Genomic DNA, 26016 nt, shown 5'->3' with positions numbered 1-26016 from the left:
CTGTCTCACTCTTTATATTTTTTTAAAGATTTTATTTATTTATTTGACAGAGAGATATCACAAACAGATGGAGAGGCAGGCAGAGAGAGATAGAGAGAGAGAGAGAGGGAAGCAGGCTCCCTGCTGAGCAGAGAGCCTGATACGGGACTCGATCCCAGGACCCTGAGATCATGACCTGAGCCGAAGGCAGTGGCTTAACCCACTGAGCCACCCAGGTGCCCTGTCTCACCCTTTAAATATGTAAGTTTTTAAATTATCTAAAGTTTATTTTGAAGCAAGTTATAAGAGATCCAACAGTTCTATTTCCCCAAATATTCAATCAATTGATCCAACACCATTTCATTTATGAAATAATCCTGATTTCTTCATTTATTTGCAAGTGATAAAAACCCATGATTATGTCTGGCCTTCCTTTGAGAGTCCATTTATCTGCCCATGATGTGTATGTTTTAGTATTCCATAGGGCTTGCTACCCCCAATTACTCTACTTTTTTAAAATTTTATTCAGCTATTCTTGTTTATTTTTCCAAATAAAAATGACATCTAAATAAACCATTTAACTGTAGTTTTTGAGCTCGGTTTTTCTTATTCAACATAATTCCCTCGAGATTCTTCCAAAACGTTGCACACACCAATAGTCTGTGCTCTGTATGATACATTCTATTTGTTGCTTTGTTGCTGACTAGTATTCAGTGTGTGAGTGTGACACACTTTATCTATTCCCCACTTGAAGGACACTTAGGTTGTCCTTGTTTTGATAAACTGAAATCTGAACAAAGCTACTATCAACATTTCAGTTTTTTATGTAAACATAAAGTTTATTTTTCTTGAGTGTACACTTGGAGAGAAGTTTCCAGATCATATGGCAAATGTAAGGTCAATTTTATAAGAATAAAGTACTCTTTGGTTTGCCTCCCTCTCTGATAAGGTAGGTAAAGCATTACAGATCTTATGTTAATGATACCTCAGTAAAAAACAATTTTTAAAAAATACTTTTTTCTTCAAAAAAAATCCTCTTGGTATTTTCATTAAGATTATAATAAACGGGGGTGCCTGGGTTGCTCAGTGGGTTAAGCCTCTGCCTTCGGCTCAGGTCATGATCTCGGGGTCCTGGGATCGAGCCCCGCATCGGGCTCTCTGCTCAGCAGGGAGCCTGCTTCCCCTCCTCACTCTGCCTGCCTCTCTGCCTACTTGTATCTCTCTCTCTCTGTCAAATAAATAAATAAAATCTTTTAAGAAAGAAAGAAGGAAAGGCTGGGCTTCTCAGGAGACATCCACCTAAGAAACATAAAAGGGCGGCTGCCCCTCAGAGACAGAGAGGCTTGCAATAAGCCTCCTCAGGTTATGACGCTAGAGTCCACCCTCTAGTGACCAGGGTGACATTTAAGGAGCTAAACGCTCTGCAACTGGGCAAGCACCAGACCCAGCCAAAGGCTACGTGGGCAACATTCTGACCCATCCAGAGTGGTCAATCCTGGGGTTACATATGTGTCATTTAGTCTGAACACAGAATCCCCTTTACAGATGAGACACTCGCCCGAGAAAGACGAATCCACTCACACCCACTCCTGATTCGGCCCAAATCTAGTCCCCACGCTCTTGATGACCACGTGTGTCACCCGCCTTGGCCATGTCCCGGGACCCCCTGCCAGGCCTCGCACGCTCTCTGCAGAGCACACAGACACAGGGCACGCCGAGCTAAGCTGCAGTTACTTTATTACAGCGAGCCTGAGAGAGACTGACAGAGGTGAGGACCGGTGTCGGGATTCCAGCTTCATGTGTGAAGAACAGAGCCCAGACTGGGCATCCGGGGCAAAGATTCATCTCCCCAAAGAGGCCACGGCATCCTTCAGTGGGGCCAAGGCTTCCGAGAAGCACTGGTTGCTGGTGGTGATGGTAGTCTGGGAGAGAGTAAGACGAGGGTGTACAGAAGACCTGAGCACCAGGCAGAGTGATCCGTCCTCCCGGGATCACCCCACGGCCCATCCTCTGGGTGAGCCCGTCCTCAGCTCCAGCCCCAGCAAGAGCATCCGGCCCCCAGACGGATGGCTGGAAAGGGAGCTGCTATCTGTCAGAACGGGATAAAGAGGACTCCCTGGTGGCCCATACACAGATGTCAGAAGGGAGTCTGAACCCCCAGTGAGGGAGGCCAGAGGTTCAGGAGGCTGGGCCTGAGCGAGGAGCAAGGGGGCTGAGGCTGGGTCGAGGCCTCCTGCCCCTGCCTGGCATGTGGCAGGTGTGGGGCGGTGGGGGGTAGGGGGTGTGGATGCCGAGGCAGTGAGCGGTCTCCTGGGCCCTGTGCGCTTCTGTGAACCCAGCACATTCTGCTTCTTCACAAACCTCGCCTTTGGCAGAATCGGCACTTGGGGAAAGACCGAGGGAGACACAGACTGATCCAAATCTATCTAACGCAACCAGAACAATGATGGAGAAAGACCACTCCTCAGGGCTGCGCTGACCAGCCCGGGGGAGCGGCTGCCTCAGGGGCCCAGGCCTGAAACAACAAGCGCCCCCTCCCCGCTTCAGGCCCCAAGATGAGGCAGATGGAAGCGGGACTCGGAGCCAAAGAACAGCCATCGAGGAGAGCAGTGAAATGGGCCGAAAACCAGAAGCCTCCCAAGCCAGGGAGCCCCTTCCTAAGAAGAGAGTCCAAGGGCAGGTGGTTGGGTTTCAACATTCCGGGAACAGAGCTGAGCGCGCTCCCACAGCTGCGGGAGCGGAAGGAAGGACCCTTGCCTTCCTGCCTGGGGTGGCTCAGACCTTAAGCGTCTGCCTTGGGCTCAGGTCATGATCCCAGGGTCCTGGGTTCGAACCCCACATCGGGCTCTCTGCTCAGCGGGGAGCCTGCTTCTCCCTCTCCTACTCCCCCTGCTTGTGTTCCCTCTCTGGCAGTGTCTCTCTCTGTCAAATAAATAAAGAAAATCTTCAAAAAATCAAATCAAATGAAATCAAATCCTACTCCTGCAGTGCTGGCTCCTGTAAATTAGGGGGGAAAAAATCACGTGTCAACACACTTTCTGTGTTGCACGGATATCAGTGCCTGATTTTCCAGCTGTGTGTCAATTGGCATGAAAGGGACACATGTGGTAGAAGAGGCTGGTGTGCAGGCGGCGGGCGGCTGCGTGTTCTGTGTGCCGTAGGGCAGAATTTTCAAGCATCATAGCTCTTATCCATCCTGTGGCCCCTGACTGTGCCTTTTGTCTGTCTGTGCGATGTTACAACACTGCCTGCGTGTCTTGGGGCGGAGGGGGAGGGGAGGGGAAAGGTAAATTACCATGACAATCAGATCCAAGCCCTTGGCCACAAGTCCCTTCTCATTGTAGCAGTCCTGGATTTTTTCTAAGGCTTCTTTTTCTGGTTCAGTAGCACCTACTACAACAAGGTTGACGTCCAGCGGATACCTCTTTCCAATGGCCAGGGTACCAAAGGTAGAATAAAAAATGGGGCAAGATTTCACTGAAGACACAAACAGAAAACACCTCAATGAAAGCATCACCAGGGTAGGAAGCTCCTGTTTCCCCACTCCCAGGACTGCTCACATCCCAGATGGAGAAACCAAGACACTCTCAGCAGAAGGGAACAGCGTGAGGGGCCCTGACTGCTGCCTCGAGACGTACCAGCCTGCCTGCTTCTGACCTTCCGTAAGCCCCACTACCCCCAACGAACTATCCCCTACTTTGTGCACAACTACGGACCCCTCCATCTCCAAACCTCTCCCTCCACTCTGTGACTGGAAACCTCAGGGGGGCTTATGCAGGACTCCTGGGCAATGACCTCCCAGCTGCCCCGTAACTTTGTCCCTAGAAGCTACTTGGAGATCACCATGGGGGATGAAGGAGTGAGATAGAGCGGGACAAGGGGCAGGGAAGCTATCTGTCCCTCCTTCCAACTCTCACCCATCTCGATGCCCAGCTCCTGGGTCACCAGCAAGGCCAGCATAAGCAGTGTCCCCTTCATAGTGTCAGCCACCAGAATGTTCTGCTCAGGGCAGTGTTTCTGTGGCTTTATAAACTACTAGCTCCCTGAGCCTCGCCCAGACCCCTCCTAGGTGCTCCAAGGGCCTATGAGCAGGACCTGGCACGTGTGGCTCCCTCAGCCCTTGGGCTGAAAGCCTCCTGGAGAGGATGTGGTTTTTTCCTTTGCCAAAGACCAACTAGAGCTGGCATTTCCAAGTGACTCCATCCTGAGCCAACTGCTCTGTTGTCCCAGCCCCAGCATTGACCCCTGTGGCCTGTGACTTATTCCACCAACCTATCCTAGCTTCGAGTGCATTATACTCCCAATCACATGAGGTGTCAAGGACAAGTCTATGCCACTACAGGTTGACAAAAGATCGGCCAGCCTTTCCTGTGCCTACGTTGAAGTCCTGCAGATGCCTATGGGGTGCTGAGCCCAACTAGACCCTCTTGACCACCTTCAGTGCTGCAGGCTCTGGACCGAGCCCCAGGGATGCATGGGCACCATTCTTGGGCCCTGAAGTACACCCTACCAGGGAAGTCTCAGGACTCCTGGCCATTGCAGTGCTCCTCAAGGACTGATAACACTCCTAACGTAAGATCATGTCTCCTGTTCCCTTCTTGCCCTTAAAGAAGCAAATTCCTGGGCACCTTCTGGACTTCCAGTGGGTCCAGCTTTGGCCCTGTCTCATCCCCTTCATAGGTGAACCTGGTCCCAAGAGGAGCTTGGGCTTAACAGCCCATCCAGAAACACTGGTGAGTAGTTGCAGAGTTGTACAGCTTCTCACCCATGCCCACCACAGGCTGGAGCTCTACAGACCAGAGGGCGAGGCCAATCAGAGGGGGCACACCATTGGCTTAAACTCCCTCAAGAGTTAAATTCAACCTTCTACTCTAGCAAAGTGGTTTATTGGCACAAACAAGGCGAGACAGTCCATGAAAATTCTGGAAGGAAAGCTCCCCAGGGGCCAAATCTGGAACAATTTAAGCAACCATAGAAATGACATAGTATTAGATGATAACCCAAAGTATAAAATTGTATCTGTGAGTCCATACTGATTAAATAAATGATTTAATAAACAAGTAAATGGAGAAGACACAGATACTCCTCACAGAAGCATTCCAAATAACACACTTAGATACTCTCTCTTCAGGAACCAGAGCTCATTGCCCTGTCTTCCTTTTGAGTAGGCTAGACTTAGTAACTCACTTCTAGAGAGTAGGGAAAGAAGGAAACCATGCAGAAACCTAGCAAACCCAACATGAATCAAACGATTAAGGCCAATACAACCAGTGGTGAGACATACTGATGTCACATATGCCACATGTGATGGCACTTCCCCTCTTTGGTGTCTCCTTCAAAACCCAAGGTCTGAACCCCAATCCAAATTAGAAGAAACAGAGCAGCCAAGTCAGTTTGGTGGACATTCTCTAACACCTGGCCAGTCTTCAAGACCATCATGGCCACAAAAAACAAGGGAAGACTGAGAAATTGTCACAGATCAGGAGAGAGTGGGGAGACATGACAATCAATGCTGTGTTTAGGATGTGGGTTGGATTCTAGAACACAGAGAGGACATTAATGGACAAATTGGTGGAATCTCAAATAAAGTTTGGAGTTTAGTCAGTAGTGGTACACCAATGTCAGCTTCTTGGTTTTGACAAATCTTTGCAGCTTTTCTGTAAGTCTAGAATTACTCTGGATAAAAATGAATTAAAAAAAAAAAAAACCACTTGCATTAGTAAAGGATTGCATATACTGCAAGACCTTGTCCAGAAAGTTCCCCCAACCTCAGCAAATGTCTCCGCCTCTGGAGAAATCTCAGATGGTTTTGTGGCACCCAGTGGGGTTGGACGGACATCAGCATCCTGTGTTACTCCAGCACCCCAAACTCTGGCTTCATCACCTCCCAGAGCTGGGGAGAACTTGAAGGAAGAGCCTAGTGAAAGGTATCAGACTCTGCCCAGGTGTCCCCACCACACTGAAATTCGGTCCCGCAAGCATGTCCACTCGGGGGCCTATGGTGCTCACCTTCCCAGGCCAACAGGTGCCCAGGAACCTGAGAGACATCTGCAATGGCCTGAGTCTCTCGTGAGATGCCCTCACAGGCATGGCCTCTGGGCATCAGGACTGGAACGGTTCCACGGCAGCCACCTGACAGGGGGAGCTCGGGACTCAACACCCTCTTCGCCAAGAGCAGTTACCGGATGTGAATCCTGTTTGGCATAAGGCTCTGACTGGGGTCAAAAAACGCGTGCCCTCCCTTGAGCTCTGGGCTCCAGTAACCTCTTCTGACCCGATGACTCAGAGTAAAGAAAGGCCAGGCAGGCACTGCCAAAGCGAGCCCAAGCAAAACCGTTCTTGGTGGTCGGCTCCGCAGAAGTAGGGGATGCCTTGCGTTCCTCTAGCGAACATTCTTGAAACACCTGCTATGTGTCCATGTCTGGGGGACACAGCACCACACACAGCCGAGCCCCCCCTTTCCTGGAGCTCGTTATACATCTGAGAGAAAGTGAAAGACAATGGATGAGTGCCAGGGACAGCCAGGGAGGGAGATGAAGTCGGGGAGGGCAGTGGGGCGGGGCCAGGCTCCAAGGGGTCAACCCCGTGGCAAAGTCTCGCTGATATGGTGACATTTGAAGAGACCTGAGCCATCAGGCCACATATCATGTTCTTGGAGGAAGAGCCTTGCAGGCAGCGGGGGCAGCTCGAGCCAAGGCCCTGCTGCAGGGGTACAATCTGGAACACCAAGCAGCCGGCCCCGGGCCCGGTCCAGAAGCAGCAGGGCGACCAGGGAGTGGGGACAGAACGGCAGGGAAAGGCCCCAGGCCTACAAGGCACACAGGGACTGTAGGCCGGAGAAGGAGCCTGGCTTTTCCGTCTTGCACCTCTGGAGACAGAGCGGTGTGGACCGTGTAGAGAAGCTCAAGAGAAAAGGCTGGTAGGGGAAATGCTGTTTCTGAGGCAGACTGAGGCGCCCCCAGAGAAACCAGGTGACAGGGCTTGGTCAGCATGGAGGGGAAGATTCGGGGCTCCAGATACAGACCCCAAGGACTGGCTGAAGGGAGGCCACTGAGCAGGTCAAGGACAGAGACGATGCTGCAGGCAGGGGCTTCCTCGCTGTGAGACCATTAGCTAAGCACTGGGCTTCCTGAAGAATCCCTCAGCTCTGACCAAACTGTCTCTAAGGTCACAAGTAATGAGAGGCTGACATCGACCATCATTCGGGAGGCCTGATGTGGGAGACTTTTGCCCCTTTTCCCAGTCAACCTAGGAAACTGCAGTTCTGAAACCTCTGGTGTCAGCTGACACTTGGACTGAGCCCTCGGATGGGGAAGAGAGGTCAAGTTTGTGTCCTTTGTTGACTCAGGGACTTAGAGTGTCACCTACACATACACCTCCTCCCTCCGTGGCCCCCGGGCAAGTCCAGGCTGCAACCAGGAGAGGCCTGGCAGGGCCTCCTGGGAGAGGACGGCCCTGCTCCTCTGTGGGCATAAAAGGGCTCCAGGTGGGGCAGGGAGCAGCTGCCACCCACACCATGAAGCCGGCCGGTGCTCTCCTGCTTCTCTGCGCTGCCTTGCTCCTGATCTCAGGCGGAGGTGGGCGCCTAGGGCCGCAGGTTCTCCAGGGGTTCTGATACCTTCCCAGGGCAGTTCTGAGCCTGTCGGGGGGAGGAAAGGAGGAATGTGTCCCGGGGAAGGTCCTTCAACAGAGTGTCAGCTTATCTTTGTGTTCCAGATTGTAAAATTTGCTCGTCTGTGAAGCACGATGTCACCCTGTTCATCAAGGGCACCCCTGACGAGTATGTCCAGCAGGTGGCCCAGTACCAAAACGAGACTATAATTTTGGAAAATGCCAGAAGCCTGAAGGAGTGCGTGGATGCGAAATTCACAGAAGATGACAGGACAAATGCTATCAATGTGCTGGTGGGTCCAGCTCTATGTGTCCATCTCCCTGGCAGACCTGGGGGTCTGCTCGGGGTGGGGTGGGGGGCCACCCATTTTTCTTCTCCACCATCGCCCTTCCCTGGGGATCCAGAAAGAGAAAAGCTTCATGGATAGGGAAGCAGAGAGGGTGGTGTAGGAAAGACTCAGCCCAGCCCTAGGGCTTTCTGGCCGGCACTGGCTGCTCAAGTGCTGCCCGGCCACCGGTCTGGGAGCTGGCAGGCCCTCCTGTGTCCTTGGCATTGCCTGGCCTCAGTGTCAGGCCCTCAGTGCTGGCCTCCCTGACTCCAGCCTCTCCAGCGCGTGAGCCTGGATCTTTATAAACTGTTAGCACGGGGTCCTTCCTGTCTCCCAACATGGGTTCCTTTACTTAAACTCCTCAAGTTCCCTATTCCTTCCCCCCTAAAACCTTCATTTGTGCTCATTCCCGGGGTCCCAGAGTGCCATTCCATGCCTCACATGCCAGGAGAGCAGAGGGCAGGGGAGGGGAGGGGAGGGGGAGAAGGAAGGGGAGAAGGCAGCTTCCAAAAGCCCCCTCCGGCCCTTCCCAGGCCTGAGAGGCCCCCAGTGGAAAATCACAGTGAGTCCTCTCTTGGCTCTCCCAAGAGGGGGAACAGGCTGCTGCTTCAAGCCGCGAGGGTCCGGGGGCAGAAGGACGAAGCAGAGCCGGAGACCCCCAGGGCCCCGTAGGTGCACCTGAGCCTGCCAGGACCTTCTCAGCAGCCTCTTTCCACCCCATCCCACCACCGTGATGCCTCTGCGTCACTCTGCTCCACTGGAGGAAGCTTCTAGGCACACCTGGGGTTCTCTTGTGGTGCAGGAGGTGGGGGGAATCCTGCCCCCATCGAAGCTGTCCTCCAAACAAAGCCACAGTCTGGTCCCTGGGGAGTGTCCCGTGCGCCCTCCAGTTCCCCTTGAGGCCTCACCAGGTTTCCTGCCTTTCTCTCTGCAGAATAAAATATACTCCAGTCCTTTGTGTTAACGGAGCCATCTCTGCCAGGAGCCCCACGGATGTCCCTTAACTGATCACCGACTCAGTAATCTCGGCGGCCTGCCCCGTCCAGGGGTCTGATTAGAGGATTCCCAGCAATAAAAGCCTTGCAATTTACGGCAGCATTTGCTCCTTGGGCTGGGCTTTGGGGACAGAGGGCTGTCACCTTGGGGACCTCCAGGGCGCCTTCCAGCTGCGGCTAGGTTGGAATGCTGCCCACGTTCTTCCCCCACGGAATGCCACAGGTGGGGACGCAGGTGACAGTAACCAGGAGAGCCAGAGTGTCTGAGCACTTCTGTGCCCCAAGACGCACGGGTGGCACAGGCCGCCTTGCTCCGAGTGACCCCAGCTCCTGGCCTACGGCCCGCCACTCTGACCCCCAGGGTCTGTCCGGGGGGCTGCTTCTGAGATGGAAAACTGTCCCTGTGCTCGCAAGCAGAGCCTAGGGGACACCAGCAGGTTGCAGGGCACAGACTCTTCCCGTCACCCTCGCACAGGTGACTCAGGCTGCGTATCCCGCCCTTCCGCCATTCTACACATTTCAAAGCTCTTGGGCTTTCCTCGGGAGAGCTGGTCTCTGAGGGAGAGGAGCTGGAGGGGTCTTCCAGCGTCAGGGACAGAGACTCACCGTGGCCGCAGTGAGGGCAGGAAGTGATGGCGCCCCCTCCACAGGTGAGACGATGATGAGTGATGGGCACTTTGCTGTCACTGAGACACCATCAGTCTCTCAACTGTCACACACAGAACCCCCTGGGCATGGCTGCCCCACGAGCCATGTCGATGCTGCCCATGTGCCCTGCCTTCTCCCAGCCTGGGGAACCTTCCCTAATCTGGGGCCAAGGTCAAAACTCAAGTGCAGGGGCACCTGGGCGGTTCAGTGGGTGAAGCCTCTGCCTTCAGCTCAGGCCATTGTGTCAGGGTCCTGGGATGAGTCCCACCTCTGGCTCCCCGCTCAGCGGGGAGTCTGCTTCTCCCCCTGCCCCTCCACCCACTTGTGCGTGCGCGTGTGCACTCACTCTCTCTCCCTCATAAAATAGATAAAATCTTTTAAAAAGTCAAGTTCAGGTGCCCTTCGAAATCCTGTTCTGTCTGACATCCAAACCTCAGTGGCTTAAAGGGTAAATGTCAGAAACTTGAGGTTCTCAATCTCTGACTCTCACGCGACCTTGACTCTGAGATCATAAAAGCCCCACTTTCGTGGAGTCTGACCGAAATTCACCCGAAGCTGAGGCAGATTACCCGCTCCTGGAGACCTCTTCCCTCCGCAAGCACCCGCACCCTCCCTCCCTCACCGTTCACTGGCCGTCCCCACCCCAGGAGGTGCTGACCCACCCCAGGCCCGCTCTGAGAGCCTGAAGGAGTTTATGCCCACAGGGCGACCCTCAAACAACGCCGACCCCAGCCTCCTTGACATCTGGGGGGGTCAGCGCTGGGGTGAACCCTGCCCCCTCTGATAAGGTGCCCGGTGGTCTCGAGTCCCAGCTGCCCACGCTGGTGGCTTTTCTCACCTTCCTGTTCGACTTCCCTGAGCTCCTCCCCAAGATCACCTCCCAGATAAACCACCGGCCCCCAAGTCCTTGCTTCAGGGTCTCCTTGGGTGGCAACACAAGCTGACACACAGCAGCCTACACCCAGCTTCCTGATGGAGAAGGAAAGGCAACCAAGTAGAAGAGTGGAAGACGTTTGGGGAAGGCGGCAAGAGGAAAACACTGGAAAAGCCTAAGGAGCGTCTTCCTTACCGAGGCCGTGAGGGGCCAGGCCAGACTACCGTCTTTCAAGAGAGACACAGAAGGCACAAGAACAAATCAGAAGGCTAACTAACCCGTTGTGGTCGAGGTGCCCAGGAAAAAAATAAAGCAAGGCCCGAGATTACCGGGGAAGGCCCAGACTAAGAGAGATCCTGAAAGGAAGCTCAGAGGAAGAAGGCAAAAGGGGCTGCAGGCGGGTCATTAAAGTCCAGGGAGACACTTGCACGACGGTCCGGTGCAGGACACGACTGTCCGGTGCGGGACACGGTATGCGCACTGCACCAGCACAGGCTCACAAAACCCCGCACCTCTCAGTAAATGCCATGAAGTGGAAAAAAAAAAAAAAAAAAAAAAAACCCACAGTGAAAAATACATTTCTGGTTCTCTTTCCCTTCTCAAAATCCCATGAAAAAGATAGTAAAAGAATTTAAAAGTATAAGCCCAGGTGGACAAAAGGCACAGTAGAGGACATACCACCAGGCAGTTGAACGTAGCCTGTTTTTCAGAGAATCAGGCACCCAGGGGCTCAGTCAGTTAAGCGTCTGACTTTTGATTTTGGCACAGGTCGTGACCTTCAGGTCATGAGATCGAGCCCCATGTCAGGCTCCGGGTGGGGCATGGAGCCTGCTTAGATTCTCTCTCTCCCTCTGCCCCTCTCTACCCCCACATGTTTTCTCTCTCTCTCTCAAAAAAAAAAAAAATTTTTTTTTAATTAAAAATAATATGTTTTCAGAGAACAGAAAGCAGAAAAAGATATGCTAACTCCAGGCAGAGAAAGCTACATCTACTAAGTAAGGGAAAAGCCAGTTTTTCCTACAGAACTCCAAAGAGGTTTGGGCTTCCGAGGCACTGGACAGAGCAGTGGGTAAGAGTAAATAAAGCTGCAAAACCAGAAGGAGGCAAGGGGTGGAAAATTTCTATGTGGAATCACTGAAATCTGTAATCTCACACCCCCATCCGTTTAAGGCACAGAACACCTGCATCGAGGTATACAGTGTCCAAGAAGGAAGCTGGAGAGACAGTATGACGTCATGATTAATACATCATGGTTAAGAACTTCGCCCATTCAGGGCGCCTGGGTGGCTCAGTGGGTTAAAGCCTCCTCTGCCTTCGGCTCAGGTCATAATCTCAGGGTCCTGGGAGCCTGCTTCCTCCTCTCTCTCTCTGCCTGCCTCTCTGCCCACTTGTGATCTCTGTCAAATAAATTTTTAAAATCTTGGGAAAAAAAAAAAAAACAGACTTATAGATACAGAAAAGAAACTGAAGTGTTACCAGAGGAAAGGGGTTTGCGAGGACAGATGTAATAGGTGAGGGGGACCGAGAGGTACAATCTTCCAGTTATAAAATAGATAAGACATGGGGATATAATGTACAGTGTAGGAATACACTCAGTAACATTATAACAACTTTGTCTGGTGATAGAGTGACTAGACTCGCTGTGGTGGCCATTTTGGAATGTAAATCAGTACCGAATCACCACATTGTACACCAGCAGGTAATACAATATTGGATGTCAATTATTCTTCAATTTTTAAAAATGGAGGGGAATAAAAGGATAGATTTTCATGTGTGATCAAAATTACGTTGTTATCAGTTTATTTTTTTTTTAAGATTTTATTTATTTGACAGAGAAAGAGACATACAGAGAGGGAACACAAGCAGGGGGAGTGGGAGAGGGAGAAGCAGTCTTGCCCCAGAGCAGGGAACCCAATGTGGGGCTTGATCCCAGGACCTTGGGATCATATGATCTGAGCCAAAGGCAGACACTTAACGCCCTGAGTTGTTATCAGTTTAAAATGGACTCTTACGTCATTAAGAAGTTTTATGTAACCCTCATGGGGCCCACAAAGCAAAATTCTGCAGTAGTTACATGAATGACAGAGAGAAAGGGATCAAAGCCTACCACTGCGGAAAATCATCGGTTCACACAGGAAGACAGTAAAAGGGGAAGAGGAAGAAAGGAAAGAAACAAAGAACTACAAAACAGACAAAACAACTAAAAAGGGGCGACTGGGTGGCTCAGTTGGTTAAGTGTCTGATCTCTTGGTTTCGGCACAGGTCATGGTCTCACGGGTCCTGAGATGGAGCCCTGCGACAGGCTCCACGCTCAGCCAGGAATCTGCCTGAAATGCTCGCTCTCTGCCCCTCCCCCCACCTGCATACATGCACACACACATGCTCTTTCACTCTAAAATGAAAGAACTTAAAAAAAAAAAATAAGATGGCATGAGTAAGTCTTGACTTACTCATAATTACTTCAAATGTAAGTTAAATTCTCTTTTCAAAAGGCATTCGGTGGCTGAATTAATTTTCTTTTTAAAGGTACATCTAGAGGAGCACCTGGGAGGCTTAGTCAGCTAAGTGTCTGATTTAGCTCAAGTCATGATCCCAGGATCCTGAGGTCGAGTCCCACCTCAGGCTCCTTGGTCAGCAGAGAACCTGCTTCTCCACTCTGCCTGCCTCTCCTGCTGCTTGTGCTCTCTTACTCTCTCTCTCTCTGATAAATAAAATCTTTTTTTAAAGATTGTTTATTTATTTGACAAAAAAGAGAGAGATCACAAGTAGACAGAGAGGCAGGCAGAGAGAGAGGGGGAAGCAGGCTCCCTGCTGAGCAGAGAGCCCAGTTCGGTGCTCGATCCCAGCACCCAGAGATCATGACTTGAGCTGAAGTCAGAGCTTAACCCACTGAGCCACCCAGGTGCCCCAGATAAACAAAATCTTAAAAAAAAAAAAAGAAAAAAGAAAAATAACTGTCATAAGAGACAAAGAAGACCAGCATATAATGATTAAAGTGTCAGTTTTATCAGGAATATTTAACAATTATAAATTCATATGCACCCAACATCTAAATTTTTTTTCAAAGATTTTATTTATTTACTTGACAGAGAGAGAGATTACAACTAGGCAGAGAGGCAGGCAGAGAGAGGGGGAAGCAGGCTCCCCACTGAGCAGAGAGCCTGATGTGGGGCTCAATCCCAGGAACCTGAGATCATAACCAGAGCCGAAGGCAGAGGCTTAACCCACTGAGCCACCCAGGCACCCCAGAGCATCTAAATTTATTAAGCAGATACTAGCAGCTCTGAAGAGAGAAATAAGCAACAATACCATAATAGCAGAGAACTTCAATACTCAACTAGATCATCTAGGTAGAAAATCAATAAAGGAACATTGGACTTGAACCATACTTTAGACCAAATGGACCTAACAGGCAATATAGGACATTCCATCCAACCAGAAGAATACACGTTCTTCCCAAGCACACACAGAACATTCTCCAGGATAGATCATACGTTAGCTCACACAACAAATCTTAGCAGATTTAAGAAAACTGAAATCATACCAAGTATCGTTTCTAACCACAATTGTATGAAATCAGAAATTGATAATAGGAGGAAAGCTGGAAAATTCACAATTATGTGTAAATTACATAACCACTTCTGAACAACCAAAGGGCCAAGGAAGAAACCATAAGGAAAGTAAAAAGGTATCTTGAAACAAGTGAAAATAGAAACCCAACACACCAAAACGTGAGATATAGCAAAAGCAGTTCTAAGTGGGAAGTTTATAGCAATAAACACTTATGTTAAGGAAAGAGAAAGATCTTGGGGTTCCTGGGTAACTCAGTTGGTCAAGCATCTGTCTTTTTTTTTAAGATTTTATTTATTTATTTGACAGACAGAGATCACAAATAGGCAGAGAGGCAGGCAGAGAGAGAAAGGGGGAAGCAGGCTCCCTGCTGAGCAGAGAGCCCGATGTGGGGCTCAATCCCAGGACCCTGGGATCATGACCTGAGCCAAAGGCAGAGGCTTTAGCCCACTGAGCCATGCAGGCACTCCAAGCATCTGCCTTTGGCTCAGGTCACGATCCCAGGGTCTTGGAATCGAGCCCTGAAATGGGGGGGTGTCCCTCCTCAGCAGGGACTTTGCTTCTCCCTCTCTCTGCCCCTCCCCCTGCTCCTGCACTTTCTCTCTCTCTCTCTCTCTCCCTCAAATAAATGCCAGAGGGAGAAGCAAGCTCCCTGCTAAATAGGGAGCCCAAGGCAGGACTCGACCCCAGGACCCTGGAATCATGACCTGAACCAAAGGCAGATACTTAACCCACTGAGCCACCCAGGTGTCATGGTCCCAGGGTCCTGGGATCGAGCCCCGTGTCAGGCCCTCTGCTCAGCAGGGAGCCTGCTTCCCTCCAACCCCCGCTCTCTCTCTGCCTGCCTCTCTGCCTAATTGTGATTTCTGTCTGTCAAATAAATAAATAAAATCTTCGAAAAAGAAAAAAAAGTCCCAGCCAGAGTGATCAGGCAAGGAAAAGGAATACTAGGCATCCAAATAAGAAAGAAGTCGAATTGTCACTATTTGTAGGAGACATATTACATACAGGAAACCTTATACAGTCCACCAAAACATACAAAAAGTTGCAGGATACAAAAGAAATGTACCAAATCTGTTGTGTTTCTAATTAAATTAAGAAATCCATTTATAGGGGTGCCTGGGTGGCTCAGTGGGTTGGGCCTCTTCTTTCGGCTCAGGTCATGATCTCAGGGTCCTGGGATCAAGCCCTGAGTTGGGCTCTCTGCTCAGCAGGGAGCCTGCTTTCCCCTCTCTCTCTGCCTCTCTGCCTACTTGTGATCTCTCTCTGTGACAAATAAATAAAATAAAATTTAAAAAAAAGAAATCCATTTATAATCGTATCCAAAGGAATAAAACTGACCAAAGTCATGAAAGACCTGCACACTGAAAACTAAAAGAAATTGAAGAAAACACAAATAAATCGAAAGCTGCCCTGTGTTCACGGTTCAGAAGAGTATCGTTAAAATTCTACCCAATGCTGTCCACATACATTCAGTCCTGGGCTGACAGCCACAGCATGGCCTTGGGGGCTGATGAGGCAACAGAAGTCACAGTGGAGGTTGGCTCAGCCTGGCCTTTTGAGGAGCAGCTGCCCCACCAGAGCCAAGTCCCTCCTTATGCCACGAGCTCCACGGCATACCCAGGTGGACAATGAGATAGCCAAGTTAGCCAGAAAACAACCCCAAGTGACGTCCGTTAATTTGGAAGCTAAAGCCATTCCTGACATATCTAAAAAATATGGAATTAGTTCCCACCTTTCTGTTTTTCAAGAATTCTCAGAAAATTGACCGATTCAATTATGCACATATCCCAGAGCTGGCCAAAAAAGTTCAGGGACGTGCATGTAGGAGGTTTCCTTTTTTTCCCCTAATTTTATAAAAAGATTTTATTTATTTGACAGAGACAGAGAGAGAGAGAGAGAGAGAGAGAACCCAAGCAGGGGAGCAGGAGGCAGAGGGAGAGGCAGACTCCCTGCCCAGAGATCATGACCTGAGCTGAAGGCGGAAACTTAACTGACTGAGCCACCCAGGGGCCCCTATGTGGTTCCTTTCCACCCAGTAGTAATGAGCATCCTTTGAACCTCAGCCTGTGCCTGAAGAAATTCACCCCAGCTGCCGCTCACATGTTGTTTAGGAAAGACACTCTTCAGGATCCGTCCTCTGGTTTCAGCAAGCAGGTGGGAGAAATTCTTAACAAGCATAATTTTTGGTTTAGCAGTTTTGATACCATCTCAGATGAAGTTCCTCGGGGCCTCAAAACTTATTCTAACTGGCACACCTGCCCCCACCTCTGTTTCTGAAAAGCTCATAGGAGGACTTGATTGAATTAAGGAGCTGGAAACATCTGGAGAGCTAGATACAATTTGCCCCCACACCCCCAAATTAGAGAAAAGGCTCAAAGTACTTACAAATACGGTTAAAAAAAAAAAGATTTTATTTATTTGACAGAGAGAGACACAGCGAGAGAGGGAACAGAGCAAAAGGAGTGGGAGAGGGAGAAGCAGGATCCCCGTGGAGCAGGGAGCCCAATGTGGGGCTCGATCCCAGGACCCCGGGATCATGACCTGAGCTGAAGGCAGATGCTTAACGACTGAGCCACCCAGGTGCCCCCAAACACAGCTTTTGCATGAAAAGCACCAGGAAGCAAAATGTGGGTGCCGCTTACAAATTCTGGAAATACTAACTAGTACAGGTGTCGAATGTGAGGTATTTGGTATGATATGAGATATTTGGAGTTTGAAGAATTTTGACAATTAAAGTTTTGCTCAAATTGACCAACAGACCCTCAGCTGTGAAAGGGAAGCTTGTCAAACATCTGCATGTTCTTAAAAAGACTGAAAGAAGATGGTGCATTGCCGCCTATACTAAAAGGAGAAAATTAGTGAATGTTAAACCTGGCCCCTAACTGCTGCAAAAAAATAATTAATTACGATGGAACCATTCATGAGTTAGTCTTCAGAAACGGACAAACAGTAGAAAAATGCTATTCACTGTTACACTTCGTGTAGTTTCAAAAGTTACACTAAATAAATGTATGTTACTTTTTTCACCAAAACCAGAATGCCCTAAACATCCTCAAATTCAATGTAATTAACAAGTAATTAAATCCTAGCCCCTATCAAAATTCCAATGGTTTGTTTCACAAAAATAGAGAAAGCAATCCTAAATTTCATACAGAAGCATAAGGGACCTGAGCAGCCAAAGCAATTGTGAGAAAGAAGAAAGCTGGAGGTATCACATGGCCTGATTGATTTCAAACTCTACTACAAAGCTGTAGTGATCGAAACAGTATGGCACTGGCGTAGCCGCAGACATATTGATCAGTGGGACAGGACCAAAGGCCGAGAAATAAACCCACGCACATTCAGTCAACTAACACTTGACATAGGAGCTGTGAACATTCAATGGGGAAAAGACAGTCTCCTCAATAGTCTTGGGAATAACTGGATATTTACATGCAAAAGAGTGAAACTGGGTGCCTATTACACCACTCACAAAAATTAACTCGAAATGGATTAAAGACTTAAAAGTAAGACCTGAGAGCATAAAACTTCTAGAAGAAAACACAGATGTTACAGAACACTCGATGCACAATGCAGGAGAGAGAAAAAAGAAAAAGAAAAATGCTGTAGTCCTGAATTTGAGTTGGAAGTATCCATATAGGGACGCCTGGGCGGCTCAGTCGGTTAAGTGTCTGCTTTTGGCTCCGGTTGTGATCCCTGCAGTGTTCTGGGATGGAGCTCCGTGTGCCCCCGCTACCCACTGCTCCCTTGCTTGTGCTCTCTCTCTCTCTCTCTTGCTCTCTCTCTGAGCAAGAGATAAAAAAAAAATCTTTAATAAAAAAAGGAAGTATCAGTATAAACTCATGATGTATTTTATCCTTAAAAATATGTGACATATGGGGCGCCTGGGTGGCTCAGTGGGTTAAGCCTCTGCCTTTGGCTCAGGTCATGATCTCAGGGTCCTGGGATCGAGCCCCGTATTGGGCTCTCTGCTTGGCGGGGAGCCTGCTTCCCCTGCCCCCCACCTGCTGCTCTGCCTACTTGTGATCTCTGTCTATCAAATAAATAAAATCTTTAAAAAAAAAAATACATGACATATGGGCGCCTGGATGCCTCAGTCATTAACTGTCTGCCTTCAGCTCAGGTCATGATCCCGGGGTCCTGGGATCGAGCCCCGCACTGGACTCCCTGCTCTGGGGGAAGTCTGATTCTTCCTCTCTCACTTCCCCTGCTTGTGTTCCCTCTCTCACTGTCTCTCTCCCTCTGTCAAATAAATAAATAAAATCTTAAAAAAAAAAAGATTTTATTTATTTATTTGACAGAGTGAGAGATCACAAGCAGGCAGAAAGACAGACGGGGTCGGCGGGGGGGAGAAGGCTTCCTGCTGAGCAGAGAACCTGATGTGGGGCTCGATCCCAGGACCCTGAGATCATGACCTGAGCCGAAGGCAGAGGCTTTAACCCACTGAGCCACCCAGGCGCCCCAATAAATAAAATCTTTAAACAAAAATATGTGACATAGATGAATTCATATACAATATAGATTAGATGTAACACATTAGAGGCAAACAGAAGGTGAGTAAAAGAGCAAGACTATCATCTTGAATCTGGATGTAAATTGTTACAACCACTTTGGAAAATGATTCCACAATATCTAGGAACAGGAAATATTACACATACCATAAGACTCGCTGGCATATATGCTAGAGAAATTCTTAAACAGATAAACCAAGATAAGAGTTATAATAATGCACATGGATATGCTCTCTACAGAAGCTATCAACTAGAAACAACCCAAATAACCACCAACGGTATGATGTGCAGTGTCCTTCAGTGGAAGATTATCCAGCAATCCGCATGAATGACTCCAACCACACACAAACACATGAATGAATCTTTAAAATGTAAGACTGGGGGCTCCTGGGTGGCTCAGTGGATTGGGCCTCTGCCTTCAGCTCAGGTCATGATCCCAGGGTTCTGGGATCGAGCCCCACATCGGGCTCTCTGCTCCTCGGGGAGCCTGCTTCCCCCTCTCTCTCTGCCTGCCTCTCTGCCTATTTGTGATCTCTGTCTGTCAAATAAATAAATAAAATCCTTTAAAAAATAGCATTTTAAAAAATAAATAAATAAAATAAAATAAAATTTAAGACTGAGCGGAATAAGCATAGAAGAGAACACAGTCTGATTTGATTAATATAAGACCGTCCCAAAGCGTTCAACACCAGACAATAATCTAAGGACACCTGGTAGCAAAACGAGATGGAAAAGTACAGGGGTAAGGAACACATGAGTCAGACGTGTGGCTATACCTGAGAACATTACAGGGGGATGTCCAGAGCGGGACACAGGGCACAGGCGGGAGCCGAACTATTCTATTTCTCAAGCTAGGAAGTACATCCATGGGCATGTTCTTTTCTTTAAATTGTACATATATGTTTTCTAGCCTCAGTGTACATGATCTATTTCTCAATAGGAAATGGAAAAAGATACAGAAAACAATGACTCCAAGTTAAACCTTGAGAGCAGCACAGAATGAGGGAGACTGGCAAACATGCTCGAACAAGGGGGATCTCGAACATGCTTAGGGGCCCTTCTCTCGGTGACAGTGGCCGGGAGACATGGACTAGGGCAAACCAGTGAGTTTCTGTTCGAGGAGGAGAGAACGTAAGACCACATTTGCTCTTGATGAAGACCTAGGGAAGGATCTTGCCCCAGCCCTGAGCAGGATGGAGAAGGGAGACAACCAGGACCAGACAAGGGGGGCTCAGCGCAGCCCTGAGGGCTGGGAGGAGCCCCTGCAGCACAAAAGGAAGGGTAGAGATGCAGAATGGAGACCCTGGAGGACTTGCATGGAGGGCTGCTCCGAGGGCCCTGGCCCTGGAGACCCACCTCCCACATGGACATGGTCCCGGCAGTGAGGGGCAGAAGGTCTGCAGCTGGCTCGGTGGTCCCTGCCGAGGAGGGAGCTGACCTGAGTCAGGAACTCTGCTGTGACCTCAGAGCCAGATGACTGTCTCCTGGAATAGCAAATCAGGAGCCTAGAGGTCTTCGCACTTCATGCCAACTCTGGGTCTCCGGGTGGTGTGTCCTCTCCCCAGCAGGTGGTTGGTCCCAGCTGTGCAAGAGCAGGTCTCAAGGACACAAGGTGGGCCCACGCATGCAAAGTCACACCCAGTGTCACTGAAGGGACATGGACATTTTCCCACATAGGGACCCACGTGCAAACCGCAGACCTGCCTTACTCTGTGGTTCGCTCAGCTAAGCGGGACCAGTAACTCGCCTTTTTCTCAGGCTGTTGGCACCTTCCCCGCGTGTCATGGTGGCTGGGGGATAATGATTCTTCGAGACACACCATCCTGGTGAGGACCAATCAATGACTCGTCTTAGAGAGCCCCTTCCTCAGGGGTCTCTTCTGGTTTCCCCTGGAGGTGGCAGCTCCCAGGTAGTGGGATGCGATCTGTTCCCGGGGCTGGCGGCGCACGGACTCCTTCAAAGCTGGCTTGTGGAGTGCCGTGGGGACCTCCAGCCCCTGTACCCTTTAGGACCCAGAGCCACTACCCTGGTCCAGTCCACCCCGGGGGCACCCCAGCCTCTAAGGCTGCTGCCACCCCGTCTTTGACTACTGCTCCATCTGCCAGAGAGCGCTCACTCACTCACCCAATAGGGGCACTTACTATGCTCCTATTAGTGTTCTCAGCGCTTTACGTGTACTGACCCATTCACTTCACCAGTATCTCGGGAGTCAGATGCCGGACACGGGGCTGGACCCAGCTGTGGCGACCGCAGTCTCAGACCCTGTCGCTTTGGAGAGTGAGGTCTGGGGTAAGACAACCTGGGAATGCCCTTGGTGGGGGAGGGGCCACAGTCTCAGACCCTGTCGCTTTGGAGAGTGAGGTCTGGGGTAAGACAACCTGGGAATGCCCTTGGTGGGGGAGAGGGGGTACAGGCTTCAGACGAGCCCCTGCATACTTCAAGAAGTCTCCCTGCCCGCACCTCTACCCAACATCCCAACACACCTGCGAGAGCTGGCTGCTTTGGATGCTTCCCCTTGCTTCCCTCCCCTTGGCTTAATGGGCTCTGACCTACTTGTGCCCCATGGCTGCCCTGCAACAGCTTTATTCAGGTCACGGAGATCTCCATCTTTCCGAAGCCCCACTACAGACCCCGCCCTTTCTGCAAGGCTTCTACGGTACCACCTGAACTCACGCTCCCTTCCCCGCCAGCCCCCCTCACTAGCCGCTGCTGCTCCATCCCTTTTGCCAAGAGTCAGATGTGGGGCCCCTTCCCTTTTCTGTCTCACCCTCCCTCCCCGTGACCTCAGCCATGATTTCGAACCCCTCTCGGTCACCAGCCCTGTGCTCCACACTTAGGTATCCAGCCGCCTGCTCCACATGACAGACAGAGTGAGGTCTGTCCTCTGCCTCCAGATGGCAAAGCAGAATTTTCCATTTACACTCCCACACGGGGAACCGGTTCTACCACATCTTCCCCTCCAGGGAAGGGGTATCGACCCAGGTGTTCAGTCCAAAACCCAGTGAGTCATTCTTTCTTTCCCCATTCAGACCAAATATGACAATCTTTAAATATGTTTTTGTTTGTTTGTTTGTTTTAAGATTTATTTATTTATTTATTTGACAGACAGAGAGATCACAAGTAGGCAGAGAGGCAGGCAGAGAGAGAGAGGAAGGGAAGCAGGCTCTCTGCTCAGCAGAGAGCCCGATGTGGGACTCAATCCCAGGACCCTGAGATCATGACCTGAGCCGAAGGCAGAGGCTTTAACCCCCTGAGCCACCCAGGTGCCCTTTGTTTGTTTTTTAAAGACAGAGGGGCGTCTGGCTGGCTCAGGCAGGAGAGCATGCCGCTCTTGATCTCTCGGGGTCGTGAGTTTGAGCCCCACGCTGAGTGTAAAAATTACTTAAAAATAGTCTCTAGGGTGCCTGGGTGGTTCGGTCGGTTAAGCAGCTGCCTTCGGCTCAGGTCATGATCCCAGGGTCCTGGGATCGAGCCCCGCATCAGGCTCCCTGCTCAGCTCTCCTCCTCTCCCTCTCCTTCTGCCTACTTGCTATCTCTCTGCCAAATTTAAAAAACAAAAAAAACAAAAACAAAAACTTAAAAAAAATATAATCTTTAAACATAAATAAATAAAAAAGACAGAGAAGGAAGAAGAAGGGGACAGGGAGGAAGGGAGGAAAGGGGCCCCCTCACAGCTAAATGCAACCTTTCCCCCCGACCCCTAGCCTCAAGACCCCATCATCCCCACCCTGGGTTCCCCTAGGACCCCAGGACCCCTCACCCACACATGTGGTTCCTGACCCCCATGCACAACAGGGCGGACCCCCCCGCCCCGCTCCCAGTCCACGTGGTACTGGCCTGGTCAGTCTGTGTCCTCACAGACACAGCCTTCTCGGCCAGCGGGCCTTCCTCCACTCCCCACAAGGTCTGTTCCCCACATCGGAGGAAGACCCCCTCCCCAGGGTCACGGTCCACCGCCGGCGTGGTGGGGGTGGCAGGAGAGAGACCCCCTCTGGCGACACGGACAGCAGCTTGGGGCTGAAACCTACCCCAGGCCGAGGGCCCAGCGGAAGAGGCCGGCCAATCCTCTCAGTGCTGCTGGCCCCCGGTGGAAGAGGCTGTTTCCCAGACAATCTTGGATTGAAGGAGGCTGAGTAAACCCTGCGCCTGGGGAAAAGCCCCTCCTGGGCTCCAGCCCCAGCTTGAGGGTCCACAAGGCTGACTGAGGATGGGCACAGGTGGCCCGGGCGCTGTCCCAGATACGTGAGCCGGCTGCGTCACACTGGTACCTCGGCCAGATGTGTGGCTGGTAGGTTCGGGCCCATAAGACAGTCACACACCCCATGGGCCGGGTAGGTGTGTGTGGCATGCAGGTGTGGAGAGAATGTGCCTGGGCGGGGGATAGCAGGAGTGACAGCAGCAGTGCTGCTGGCCGCTTCCCTGCCAAGTCCAGATGTTTCAGGACCACTGTCCTTCCAGCCCACAGGAGCCCGGGGGGGCCCATGTCCTCTGCAGGACAGGAAAAGGCCAATTGTGACGCCCCCCACCCGCACCCCCGGGTTCCAGGGCAGCCCAGCAGTGTGCTCAGGGCCAGAGAACAAAGATGGACAGGGAGAAGGCACCTGCCCCTCCAGCTGCGTCCCTCTCAAGGTTCTCCAGGTTCCCTGGGACCCCACACCCTTCCTGGGCTCTGTCTCCAGGAACCAGGCACCTGGCCAGTACCCATTGCCTCAGGATGGTCCTGCGACCCCAGGAGACACTGTCACACACAATCCCAATCCCTCTCCAGATGGTTCTGGAGGAGCCCCCCCACCCCCACCCAGGCCCCATTGGCCCCTCCTTTCTCTTAGCCCCCCCACCTCAGCCCAAGCATGCACTGGGGTCTCCCAGCCAGGGACCCCCCCCAAGCCCACTCAGGGTGCGCAGAGCCCTAATGCCCACACACCATGCAGGGTGATGTCCTCCAGGGCAGCCCTGGGTGGAAGGTCACTGGCGAACCCCCAGACCCACCCTCAGATCCCAACCCACAGCCCTGCTGGAGCTCCTGCAGGCTGAGCCTCCTCCTACCCCCACAGCTGCCACAGCCCTCTCCTCTTCTGGGGAGCACCTGCTAACTAGAGGGGGAGATGGGGGTTGGCGTGGGAGAAGCTGGTGGTGAGCAGAGCCCCACACATCTCTGCTTCTCCCCGTCAGCACCACAGACTGGCCCACAGACCCCACATCATTGCTTGGCCCACGCTGTTCTCCAGAATTCTGCTTCTGTGGGTTTCCATGCCCTGCCCCTCCCAGGTCCCATGAACACTCCCCCAGCTGCGCGCCCCTTCTAGCCCCTCCAGAGCAAGACCACAGAAGGCACTCAAGTTCATCTGCAGCTCAGCCCACTCTCATCTTTGTTTCCTGGCCAGAGAGCGGCAGGAAGCGCTGCCCAGGAGGGCTCAGCACCATCCCCTGCTACCCTAGGACTGGGAAGGCACCCCTAGCCCACAACCCACTCCCAGAGCCCTCCAAGACCCCACCATCCCAGACACACACACACACACACACACACCCCAGAGCCTACAGACAAATACAGGACTTAGGCCTTTTCTGTTTGTGAGCTGGGCCTCCAGTGGGTCTCCAAGGCTGAGAACTCATGAAATCACCTGGCTCTGGGGGCACCCCACTGTGTAGGAAGGGTGCGGAAAGGACACCAGGTTCTGTTGTCCTTAATTCAATCTCCCTCCCTTTCTTTCTCTGCCTCTTGCTCGTTGACTCTCAATATCCTTCTCAATCTCTCCCTACCATTCTCTCACTCCGTCATACAATGTCTCTCTCTCTCTCTCTCTCTCTCTCACCAGCTGTCCTGATCAGTCTCTCAGGCTCTCTCTCAAACATGCACTCACTCACGTCTTTCTCAATATCTCAAGGACTCTCTCTCTTTTCTCACACACGCGCGCACACACACACACACGCACACAGAGCAGGGGACCCAGCACTCAAAGGTCTGCTCTAGGCAGGAGGACTGAACCAGGGCCCCAGCACAAAGGCATGCGTGGGAGTACCCCCGGGACACCCCTGCACACACCTGATATGCAGCGTGTACAGCATCAGTGCGAACCCCTACTCTTAGGTCTTTACATCCCACATGTGGCTCCTCCACTGGGTAACTAAGGCTGCCCTTGGCCTTGCAAACCAATGGGTAGTGGGGTCCTGAGTTGAGACCCTAAAGGTCAGAGCAGCATGGAGACAAGAGTGAACGGCCAGACAGATCCCGGCCTGGAGAGCTCACTGTTTAGTGAGGAGACAGACATCAATATGACGCATAAAGTACAGCGGTGGCCAAAGGCACAGTTGGTGCTACCAGGTGCCAACATCTGGGAAGACATCCTAGGGGCAGGTGGGTCTGGCACCCAGGCCTGGATGGTCATGGGTCATCTGCCTAGGTCAGAGTCTGACTCTCATACTGCTCCCTCAGTCTCAACAACCATCAGGTCCACATAACTCCTGAAAACAGACTGGAAGATGCTGCTTTTGGAAAACAAGCTTGGAGAGCAGGGACCCCAAATTCTGGGTTTTCAGTGACGTGTAATGCCTGGAAGCCTGGTTTATTCCTGTGGCCGAGAGCTGAAGGAGTTAACCAGGAAGGAAAGTGTTGAACAGAGAGTGGATCCAAGTAGAGGGGACAGCCTGTGCAAAGGCTCTGTTGTAAGGGACAGTGGCGGTCACAAGTCCTGACTGAGGCAATACAGAGCCCTGGAGCCCACAGTGGTGATCAAGTCCTGACGGAGGCGATACAGAACCCTGGGGCCCAGAGAAAAAGAGCCAAGTATGGCCAGAGATGAGGCCACTGCTCCCTAGGGTCACGCATTCCTTTGCTCCTGACTTGCCACAAAGCACAGCCCATGAACTCAGAGTGGGGCTCCACACTGTAATGACTCAGGCCGGCTGGATAAGGGAAGCCTGGTACCCAGGCTGCAGCGGGAGTGCGAAACGATGGCTACCTCCACAGCACACACAAAGGAAGAGAAACGAGCAGGGCTGAGTTTGCAGCAAGGAGAAACCAAGAGCAAAGCAGCTCTGACATCAGAAACAAAAAAGAGGGCAACCAGAAGAAAGCTTTGCAGTAACTGGGCTGGAAAGCAAGAGTCCAGCTCAAGAGTCAGAGAAAGCTAGAAACAGCTTTCCCATTCCTGAAATGTACTCTCTCTTGCCCCGTTGAGATCACCGCCTCCAAGAAGGCATCCCATCTTGTCGAAGTCCCTTCTCAGAAAACACCCACTTCCCCATCCCAGGACAACTTCTGCAGTTGAAATAAATACTTGGTTAATGCCAAACTACCCGCGTATTTGCCGCCTCCGCCCACCAGGGGGCCCCCCAGCTTCAGGCCTCAGCCCAGCTGGCCCCCAGGGGCCGCCGCTTCCCCTCCAAAGAATCCCAAAAGGTAATCCGAAGCAAAGGCAACGTTCTGATTCCTACAGCCTTGCTTTCAGGGCTGTGACCCTACAAGCAAAGAGACCATATATAATAGGAGAGGCCAA

At 51.3% G+C, this 26016-nt stretch overlaps 2 protein-coding genes and 1 pseudogene across 2 annotated transcripts; 2 read left to right on the top strand and 1 right to left on the bottom strand.

Annotated features, from left to right (window-relative positions):
- Positions 1–1713: 1713 nt before the first annotated feature.
- Positions 1714–3961, bottom strand: LOC131818756 (major allergen I polypeptide chain 2-like). Its single transcript, XM_059153411.1, has 3 exons — positions 3897–3961; positions 3275–3456; positions 1714–1901 (listed from the first exon to the last, which is right to left on the bottom strand). Exons 1-3 carry the CDS (start codon positions 3955–3957, stop codon positions 1821–1823), a joined length of 324 nt encoding a protein of 107 aa, XP_059009394.1. The 5' UTR covers positions 3958–3961; the 3' UTR covers positions 1714–1820.
- Positions 3962–7325: 3364 nt separating this feature from the next.
- On the top strand, positions 7326–9009 carry LOC131818469 (major allergen I polypeptide chain 1-like). Its single transcript, XM_059152967.1, has 3 exons — positions 7326–7556; positions 7696–7883; positions 8854–9009. Exons 1-3 carry the CDS (start codon positions 7496–7498, stop codon positions 8881–8883), a joined length of 279 nt encoding a protein of 92 aa, XP_059008950.1. The 5' UTR covers positions 7326–7495; the 3' UTR covers positions 8884–9009.
- A 6440-nt stretch (positions 9010–15449) lies between these two features.
- On the top strand, positions 15450–20350 carry LOC131817630 (glutaredoxin-3-like; annotated as a pseudogene).
- Positions 20351–26016: the final 5666 nt, after the last annotated feature.

This window comes from Mustela lutreola, chromosome 16 (genome assembly GCF_030435805.1).
Source record: "Mustela lutreola isolate mMusLut2 chromosome 16, mMusLut2.pri, whole genome shotgun sequence".
Classification (NCBI taxonomy): domain Eukaryota; kingdom Metazoa; phylum Chordata; class Mammalia; order Carnivora; family Mustelidae; genus Mustela; species Mustela lutreola.
This window is presented reverse-complemented; position numbering and strand designations above follow the sequence as displayed.

What these genes read in the sequence shown, in the direction of transcription:
- LOC131818756 (XM_059153411.1), bottom strand. Translation starts at nt 3,957, where the DNA reads ATGAAGGGGACACTGCTTATGCTGGCCTTGCTGGTGACCCAGGAGCTG. An exon ending in GGAGCTGGGCATCGAGATGG is followed by an intron (nt 3,457 to 3,896) that starts GTGAGAGTTGGA and finishes TTGTGTCTTCAG; the next exon opens with TGAAATCTTGCCCCATTTTT. An exon ending in GCTTGGATCTGATTGTCATG is followed by an intron (nt 1,902 to 3,274) that starts GTAATTTACCTT and finishes ACTCTCTCCCAG; the next exon opens with ACTACCATCACCACCAGCAA.
- LOC131818469 (XM_059152967.1), top strand. Translation starts at nt 7,496, where the DNA reads ATGAAGCCGGCCGGTGCTCTCCTGCTTCTCTGCGCTGCCTTGCTCCTG. An exon ending in GCTCCTGATCTCAGGCGGAG is followed by an intron (nt 7,557 to 7,695) that starts GTGGGCGCCTAG and finishes TTTGTGTTCCAG; the next exon opens with ATTGTAAAATTTGCTCGTCT. An exon ending in CAAATGCTATCAATGTGCTG is followed by an intron (nt 7,884 to 8,853) that starts GTGGGTCCAGCT and finishes TTCTCTCTGCAG; the next exon opens with AATAAAATATACTCCAGTCC.